Source organism: Triticum urartu, chromosome 5A (assembly GCF_056163025.1).
Source record: "Triticum urartu cultivar PI428250 chromosome 5A, HENAU_Tu73, whole genome shotgun sequence".
Classification (NCBI taxonomy): Eukaryota; Viridiplantae; Streptophyta; class Magnoliopsida; order Poales; family Poaceae; genus Triticum; species Triticum urartu.
In genome coordinates, this window is record NC_141877.1 from 666,449,956 (window position 1) to 666,459,906 (window position 9,951).

Genomic DNA, 9,951 nt, shown 5'->3' on the forward strand with positions numbered 1-9,951 from the left:
GCGTTCTTCCAAATTGCTTAATTGTAGTGGTGCTTGCTCACAGGTTCACACGTCTTCCTTGTCCCAACTTCCTTACAGCTACCGCGTCTGCGTTATTGCTTCAGATGGAGCCGAATTTGTAAATATTTACCACTCCAGTTGTCCGAAACAACCTGCCAACCGAGCATGCATACGAACTCCCAAGTCTTCATGCTGCCGCCTCTCAGATCAGGTCCACGCCGAGTGAATTGGCTGCTATTGTCCCTGGGGCAAAAATAAATAAATCAAATTCCTTGTGCATGTCTTGGAAAGAAGCTTTTATCGATGCTGGCCATGGATCCAGGTACGCAAGGTTGAAGTCGCTTACATGGTGCAAACACCTGTATCTCTCTCTGTTCCGAGTGTTCCTGCACCAACACACAAAAAAAAATGCAGCTGCAAGCCTCTACTTTCTTTGTTACTCTCTCCATCCCATAATATAAGAGCGTTTTTGCTTATATATTATGGACAGAGGGAGTATCTCTCAGTAGACTTGTCTAATCAAGAGTGATGCTCTTTCTATGATTGAGATTATATGCATGCATGCATCATCTTTTACTCTCTCCGTTTCTAAATATTTGTCTTTTTAGAAATTTTAAATGGACTACCACATGCGGATGTATTATATAGACATATTTTAAAGTATAGATTCACTCATTTTGCTTCGTATGTAGTCACTTGTTGAAATGTGCTAGTTCAATGTTTTGACAGAAGCACGCGGTGTAATTCCATTGATTTTTGGATTTCGATCGTATCTAAGATCCTTTTCTTTTATCTAGGTTGTTAACTCAATGGTAGAGTATTCGGCTTTTATGTGCGACTTGTTAAAATTTCTAGAAAGACAAATATTCAGGAACGGAGGGAGTAGATTCGATTGCAAATGGAAAGGGCCCTAAATAGTAACACAAGAGTTGAAGTGCATGTGAGACGAAACTTCATGCCAAGACTTTGGTCGTCGGTCTTGGCACATGCAGCAGCACCACTCGTGCTGCTGCCTAATTAACCACGCAAGTGGACTGGACTGGGTGGGTACCATTCATGCACCCGCTGCAAATTCAGTCCAGCCACTGAAATGATTGAGGCCTAGTCATTCCAAAGTGGTCAAAAGAGAACAAAGTCTACATTATTGCTGGGAATATTAGCACACTACTTGCAAACCAAACCAAGAGAAAGGCCAAAAGCATATGTAGAGCAGGCTAATGCTACTTGCCAACCAAAGTAGACCAAACCAAGAGGGCATGGCAATGGGGGACATGTGTTTGCTATGCTCCTTGCTAGCCGTCCTGATGGTTGCCATGGCAACCGCTAGCGACGAGGCCGCGCTGCTAGCTTTCAAAGCACAGATCAACCATGGTGGCTTGCTGGCCTCCTGGAATAGGAGCGCCGGCTTCTGCAGCTGGGAAGGCGTGACGTGCAGCCGTCGGAGGCCGGCGCGGGTGGTGGCGTTGCTATTGAACGGCACTGGGCTCGCCGGGGCACTCTCCCCGGCCATCGGGAACCTCACGTTCCTGCGGACGCTCGACCTGAGCTTCAACTCGCTCCATGGGGGCATTCCGGCAAGCCTCGGCCGCCTCCGCCGCCTACAGGGGCTCTACTTGGACGACAATGCATTCTCCGGCACCTTCCCAGTGAACCTGAGCTCATGCGTCAGCATGAACGAAATGGTACTGGACAACAACAAGATTGGCGGGCGCATCCCGGCTGAGCTCGGTGAGAAGCTGACATCCTTGACAGAGTTCTCGCTGAGTAACAACAGCTTCACAGGGCACATCCCGGCATCACTGGCCAATCTATCCCATCTACAAATCCTCGATCTCACCAGTAACCAGCTCGTGGGCTCGATCCCACCGGGCCTCGAAAGCATCCAGAACATGCAATATTTCAGTCTCTACGGCAACCTCCTCTCTGGTATGCTCCCACTTTCTCTCTACAACTGGTCATCATTGGAAGTACTTGATGTAGCTCTAAATATGTTATATGGAACCATTCCGGATGATATTGGAAGCAAGTTCCCCAAGATGAAAGCTCTAAGCTTATCTTCCAATCACTTCAGTGGGCCCCTCCCCTCATCAAGATCCAATATGTCTGATCTCACAAGAATTTTTCTCTGGAAAAATAGATTTAGTGGGTATGTGCCTCCCACATTGGGGAGACTGGGAGTTCTCCAATATCTGAACTTGGCTGACAATCGGCTCGAAGCAAATGACAACAAGGGATGGGAATTCATCACCTCTCTGGCAAACTGCAGCCGACTGCAGATATTAGAACTCAGCGTCAATCCTTTAGGTGGACAACTACCAGGTTCAATTGTCAACCTATCAACGACTCTCCGGGACTTAAGTTTAACTGACAATATGATCTCCGGGGTTATTCCTGCGTACATAGGCAATCTGGTTGGTCTCACAAGACTTGTGTTAGCAAATACTTCCATATCCGGAGTTATTCCAGAGAGCATTGGCAAGCTCAAGAGCTTGATCCAGCTAGGCTTGTACAACAATAGCTTGTCTGGCTTCATACCGCCGTCGCTAGGAAACCTTTCACAGTTGAATGGGCTTATTGCAAACAATGGCAACTTGGAGGGGCCAATTCCAGCAAGCCTGGGGAAGTTGAAAAATCTTTTTGAACTTGATTTGTCAATGAATTACAGACTTAACGGTTCAATACCCAGAGAGATCTTCAAATTACCCAGTCTCTCTTCGTTTTTGGACTTGTCATACAATTCCCTTTCTGGACCCCTTCCTAATGAAGTTGGTAGTTTGGCAAACCTTAACCGACTGATTCTATCAGGAAACCAGCTGTTTGGCAAGATACCTGACGGTATTCAGAATTGCGTAGTGTTGGAATGTCTGTTATTAGACAATAATTCCTTTGAAGGAAGCATACCACAGTCACTGAAGAATATAAAGGGGCTCAGTAAACTGAACCTGACCATGAATAAGTTCTCTGGTAATATTCCTGAAGCCCTTGGTAGTATTGGAAACCTGCAAGAGCTGTACCTAGCACACAACAACCTGTCAGGATCAATCCCAGTAGTTCTACAGAATTTGACATCATTATCCAAACTGGATGTATCCTTCAATAATTTGCAAGGCGAGGTGCCAGATGAAGGTGTTTTCAGAAACATCACTTACTTAGCGGTTGCTGGGAATATCAATTTGTGTGGTGGTACACCTCAACTTCATTTGGCCCCATGCTCCATAAGCAAGAACAAAAAAAACATGCCAAAGTCTCTTGTAATTTCTCTAGCGACAGCTGGAGCGTTTTTGTTCTCACTTTCAGCTATTCTTATTTGGATACTTTGCAAGAAGCTCAAACCAAGCCAGAAGACACTAGCACAAAATTCAATTGCTGATGACCATTACATGAGAATTCCCTATCATGCATTATTGAGAGGAACTAACGGATTTTCGGAAGTCAGCTTGCTTGGGAGAGGAAGTTATGGTGCGGTTTATAAGTGTGTTTTGGACACTGAAGAAAGAACATTGGCTGTCAAGGTGTTTAATATTGGTCATTCTAGATATTCCAAGAGTTTTGAGGCTGAATGTGAGGCGATGAGAAGGATACGACACCGTTGTCTCATTAAAATCATTACTTCTTGTTCGAGCGTCAACCACCAAGGTCAAGAGTTCAAGGCATTGGTTTTTGAGTTCATGCCCAATGGTAACTTGGATGGTTGGCTTCATCCAAAATCGCAAGATCCCACTATAAACAACACACTCAGCCTTGCCCAAAGGCTTGATATTGCTGTTGATATTGTGGATGCAATAGAATATCTGCACAACTACTGCCAACCATTGGTAATCCATTGTGATCTTAAGCCAAGCAACATTCTTCTTGCCGAAGACATGAGCGCCCGAGTTGGAGACTTTGGCATATCAAGGATCCTTCAAGAAAATACAAGCGAGGGGATGCCAGCTTTAAATAGCTCAACTGGAATTAGAGGTTCCATAGGCTATGTTGCTCCAGGTAACTGATACTCTTCTAATTTTATATTTCACTTTCCACACGAATATGGCATACTAACCACAAAACTTTGCGTAATTGCAGAGTATGGAGAAGGCTCTGCGGTCTCAGCAGCTGGTGATATTTATAGTTTTGGCATATTACTGCTTGAGATGTTTACCGGAAGGAGCCCGACAGAAGGCACGTTCAGAGATTCGTTGGATCTGCATAAGTTTGCCAATGATGCTCTTCCAGGTAGAACCCTGGAGATAGCTGACCCAAGCATGTGGCTGCACGGCGGGCAACACGATAACACTACAAATGTTAGAATCCAGGAGTGCTTGGTTTCAGTGTTGAGGCTTGGCATATCCTGCTCAAAGCAACAGCCTCGAGACCGAGCACTGACGAGGGATGCAGCAGCAGAGATGCATGCAATCAGAGATGTGTACCTCATGTTTATAGGGGACCATGGAGCAGAAAGAGAAGCTCCGACTCAAGAAATTCAGAACAGCGTTGAATAAACAAGCTAGTATAAGACATGATCTTGCATAATAATAAAATTATGTGTTGTTTCAGTTAGTAATTGTTCTCAAAGCTATGTATGTTGCTTTACAATTATATCAAATAAATGCATAAGCATGGTGTTCTGTAATAATAGCACTAGAGCAAGTTCTGGAGAGTTTCTGAAACCAAGCAGTGTAATTGTTTTCCCATTCTCAAGACTGTACGCATGCAGGCAATATTACTTCATGCTTCAGGAAAAACCAGTAGACTTGAAGTTGAGAGTTTCCATTACTTCATCCTTCGTGCTTGTTGTTTTGTATTAGAAGAAACATCAGTAAAAATGACACAAAGCCGCTGCTCAACTATTCCTCCGTTCCTAAATATAAGTCTTTGTAGAGATTTCACTAGGAACCACATACGGATGTATATAGATGCATTGTAAGTGTAGATTCATTTATTTTGCTCCGTATGTAGTCCATCTAGTGGAATCTCTACAAAGACTTATATTTAGGAACGGAGGGAGTAGAAAAGAAAGCAAAACCTAAGCTATCAAAACAAAAGGGAAGGGGCAAGAAACAGCAAACTGTACACGCCATCTCCCCCGCATCTATGGGAGAATTCAGGGGTGGCGTGTCATGGTGTTCCACAACAGCGCCATGGCAACAGCAGTTGACGCACATCTACATTGCTTATTGCAGATTTTAAACGTTTTAATCCAGTAAGCCAGCAACATGATTTATCTCTCACCCACAAAAAAAACATCCAATATAGCCAGCGTCTATGCAGCAACTAACACCGGTCATTAAAAGTATTATTAGTACTCTACAGTAATAGTATCTTACCAGGTAGTAATGTGACCTTGGTGCCGGCCAGGCCTTGGTGGATCTAGAGTGGAGAGCGGGAGGAGCCGGCGGAGAGAAGGGGCAGGACCTGCATAATAAATTCAGAGCAGTGTTAACAAACAAGCTAGTACAAGACATGATCCTGCATAATCAAACAATTATGTATCATTTCAGTTAGTAATTGTTCTCAGAGCTATGTTGCTTTACAACTGTATCAAATAAATGCAGAATCATGTTGTTCTGCAATACAGCAGTTAGTTTGCCCAACAGCCCTTTAATGGGGATGGGAGAAGGATCGAGACAACATCTGAGATTTGAGACATTGCAAGTCTGTCATTTCCTTATTTTTTATGAAACAAATCAAATGATTACACCCCTTGTATCAGTTCAAAGTGTACTGTCCTTTTTATTTAGAGTGAATTCCACTTTTTACTCCTTAGTTATGCATTTTTGACACTAATTACCCTGTCGAATGAAAAATCATCAAGATTACCCCTTTTAAAAGCTTTGAAACCTTGTTTTTTTATGCGTGTCTATTGGGCAGGGTGTAAGGTGTTGACCAGAGTTTATAAATATCAAGACGAGGAGGAGGATTTGAACATATGGGTAAGAGAAATCTGAACATGAATATCGATTATGCCCTCAGATCTTTACGCATTTTACCGTGCCACGTCGGCGTAACATGCCGGTACTATCTAACAGAAACAAGCAAAGTGCTAAACTGGGGTAAAACTGTGTTCAAAATCTTCTAAATGAAATATTTGGTAGAAGTTGCACTAAATAGGGTAATATGTGTCACAAATGCAGAACTACAGAGTAAAAAGTGGAATTCACTCTTTTATTTATCTTATCTAGAATAAATTGCAGAAACGATTGAATGCCACATAACTGACTAACAGCTACAAATCGATTGGTTTTGAAATGTTACTTGCCTAGTCAATACACATGACAGTACTTACAAGGCTTTTAGCATCTTTATCTACTCTATCCTAAGCAAGATGCCACAATGTTTTGTTGACTAACCTGCAGATGGTGCTAAAGTCCATGTGATGGATTGCCGATAGTGTCAACTGAAAAAGAAAGATCAATCAATTGCATAACAATCAGGTCTTCAACTCTTAGAGTAAATATATTAGTTGCTAGGTGTCCATTTAAACAGCAAAGAGAACGTTTCAAGAACCCCCATTTTGGCTTGTCTGCCATCACAACTGAAGAGTACAAATCAGATAATATGTCAAAAGGTCTGGAATTGCTGTATAACTTGCAACCAGGAACCTAAACATGGGTGTTGTGGCAAAGATGGCAACACGGAGATAATGAAAGCGAGCCTGCGTTGCTTGCTTTCAAAGCCCATGTTAGCCATGGTGGCTCGCCGGCCTCTTGGAACAGCAGCACCGGCTTCTGCAGCTGGGAAGGCATGACGAGCAGCCACCGCAGGCCAGCCCAGCTGGTGGCACTGCGATTGAACAGCACCACCAGAGCACTCTCCACGGCCATCCGGAATCTCATGTTCCTGCGGATCCTGCATGACCAAAAAAAAATGTACCGTTTCAGTTAGTGATTGCTCTCATAGGAGCTATGTTGCTTTACAACTGTATCAAATAAATGCAGAACCATGGTGTTCTGCAATAATAGCTCTAGAGCAAGTTCTAGAAAGTTTCAGAAAGGAAGCAGTGTTATTGTTTTTCCATTCTCAAAAGTGTACACATGCAGGCAACATTATTAGTTCATGCTCCAGGTAAACCAGTAGAGCTGAAATTGTAGAGTTTCAGAAGTTTTTTTTTCAAAGGAAACGATCCAATTTTATTAGTTTATATTACAGAAAAGGAAATGAAAGCTGAAAATGTAGACACAATTTGGTAGGACTTAAGCCGTCATGGCTACCTGCCTACCTCGAACCCTCACACAAGTCAACACAGAAGCTAATTAAATTAAATTGCATTGCAGAGATATCATGTTCATATAACCAAAGCAAGTGTGTTTTGACTTGTTGTCAGAGCACATCCTTGTCATACAGGTAGTACAGTACATTAGTTTTTTATTTGCAAAAAAAAAGGTAGTACAGTACAACCTAAAGCCATCATCAAGGCTCTCTCTTCGATACATACATAAAGATAGAATTTTTCAGGAGTGCTTGGTTTCTGTGTTGAGGTTTGGCATATCCTGCTCAAAGATACGGCCTCGAGAGCGAGCGTTGATAAGAGATGCAGCAGTAGAGATGCGTACCCCCTGTTTTCTTGTAAGCAAATAGGCGAGCATGGAGCAAATGAGGAGTCTCGGCTCGAGATATTTGATCTGGAGCGATTTTTTTTTGACGCGTCAACGGCGGGCTTACGCCGGCCTGAACCATATATTACCAAAGCAGAAGCAATTACAGCATGCAAGATATGACCCTGCAATAATACAAGCCGCTTCAGTTAGGAAGCATTTGTTTATTATCGGAGCCATATGATTTGCACCATATCAGAAAAATGTGAAGTTAGCTTTGTGCAATAGCACTGCAGAGACGGTACTTGTCAGCATACTACATGGGTTCTCAAAAACCCCAAAGGTTCGAGGAATCACATCCTCAATCCAGTACGCTAACAACATGAACGAATTTGTGGCTCCAAGGAAATCAGCAGTCAGTCAGGCTGTTTGTTAACAAAGTAGTATATACTGTCCATGTGTGCAGAAAAACACAAGGAAGCGGTAGGACCAAACGGAAATCATTAGGCGTGGATGAGCTCGCGCGCTCTCGCTATCGTCGGGCGTCCATCAGGCGGAGATGCGAGACTGGCAGACGTATTGCAGGTGGCAGTTGGGGTCAGTTAATGCGTATACGGGCACAAGACGGCGTTGTGGAGGACGTTGGTGCCGACGTCGGAAGAGGTTTTGACGACGATTTGGCAAAGTGCCGTTCGCGCTCGGTTCTGTACCTCTCGTTCGCGCTCGGCAAGAGATGCAACGCCTCGTTCTTAAATAAAGGTCTGTTGGTGCTGAGCCCAGCGCGCTCATGCTATTTGAAATTCAAAGGACGAGGGATTCCCGCTCAACAGACACAGCAGCTCTTGTGATGCCACCTGGCATAATCAGTTGCGTTCGGAATTTAATGATTGTAGGGTTAAGCGGAGGGATCAGTGATAATGTGCAATGGGCATCAATATATGACGTGAAAAATAAAATATGGAACTGAAAACACATCTGAAATTCAACAGGTCATTACATAATGAGGTGCAAACACAAGAGATGGCACACAGAGATCGACGCAGCATGTTATTACACAGATTTATCAATTATCGGCTGCGGAGCCCTCAAGAACAGGTTTATTACACAGATTGAACAGACGATCTCAAATCAGACTGGTGAGTGCATTCGTGTCCACGTTAGTTGTCCCAGCAACATATAGAACAACCTTTGGCTTGTTGCAGGTGTTTCTCCTATGGCCACCGACACCACATATAGAGCATTTAGCCTCGTTCCTTTCCTTCGGTGGAAGACCTCCTCGTCGCGGACAAGTTGTGCTCTTGTGACCAGGTTCTCGGCATATGCTGCAGAAGCGAGTGCGTTTGCTCGTGCCACACCTATCGACATCTTTAGCGGCTGTGCGTTGCTTCATCCTTTTGCTTTTTGCACCCCGGTCATCATACGGAGGCTTATCTCTGCTATTTGTTGGTCGCGCGGCTTTCCTTTTCCGCTCAGGTGGTTTCAGTCCTATGAAATCCCCGATAGCACTGCCTTCTGCATCACTAACGTTCCCGCTTGCGTGTGCAATTGCTGGAACAATTTCTTTTACCGTATCCTGCATGCATTTTGTGTGTGCAAACTATCTCCTGCATGCATTTTGTTCTCTCAACATTTAGATGGCTCTTGCCGTATCTCACTCCGAACCCAACCTCCCATGAATATAGATTGTAGTAGTCGTAAGCTTCCCCAGCGTATCGAAACTGACTCCCATAGCAGGAACTATCACAGTTTCAGTTTTTTTCTCTGCATAGCTTCGTATTGTTAGCTCTAATGCACTCATCCTGGCAGCACATGGGGGCCATTCATCAGGCACACGCCCAACACGGATTCTGCATTTTCCATATTATATTTTTTCAGAACCATGCCTTAACTGGTTTTTCAGTTCATGTGATTAACATATATAACGCTAGCAGGCGGCAGGCCAGGCAAGGACGAGGTTCTCCAAGCAGATTAAAATGATATTAACTGCGAGGAACACAATGTAGTGGATCCTTACCTTCGCGTCCAACCAGGGGCTTCAGGGTCGTCCTTCCCTGTAGATTGCTCGGACGCCGGCGCCGACAGGGCAACCCCCTGACAAGTGTTGTTCAAATCTGTTTCCACTACTGCCATGGCATCTCCTGCTTCGCCAATGCTTGAGTCCGCAGGTCCACATATTACAGCCTGGCTTCTGCCGTGCTCTACCGGTAGCTCGTCGCCGGCCAGATCCGGCAGGGGAAATCTATTTCAAATTGACAAGCAGAGCGAAAACACACCGAAGTACCCATTTGGGATGGCAGGAAAAACAGTTATTGCGGCTTGCAAGGCATACCTGTCAACTAGATCCGATAAGAACTCCAATTCCTCGTCTCTGGTGATCCTAATCTCCATAGCCATGATCTTGGACATCGATAACTGCCGAACGATCGGCCTGGGGACA

At 44.2% G+C, this 9,951-nt stretch overlaps 1 protein-coding gene across 1 annotated transcript; it reads left to right on the forward strand.

Moving 5' to 3' along the window:
* Positions 1-1,175: 1,175 nt before the first annotated feature.
* LOC125511497 (receptor kinase-like protein Xa21) lies at positions 1,176-4,615 on the forward strand. Its single transcript, XM_048676882.2, has 2 exons — positions 1,176-3,984; positions 4,066-4,615. Exons 1-2 carry the CDS (start codon positions 1,218-1,220, stop codon positions 4,479-4,481), a joined length of 3,183 nt encoding a protein of 1,060 aa, XP_048532839.1. The 5' UTR covers positions 1,176-1,217; the 3' UTR covers positions 4,482-4,615.
* The last annotated feature ends 5,336 nt before the right edge of the window (positions 4,616-9,951 follow it).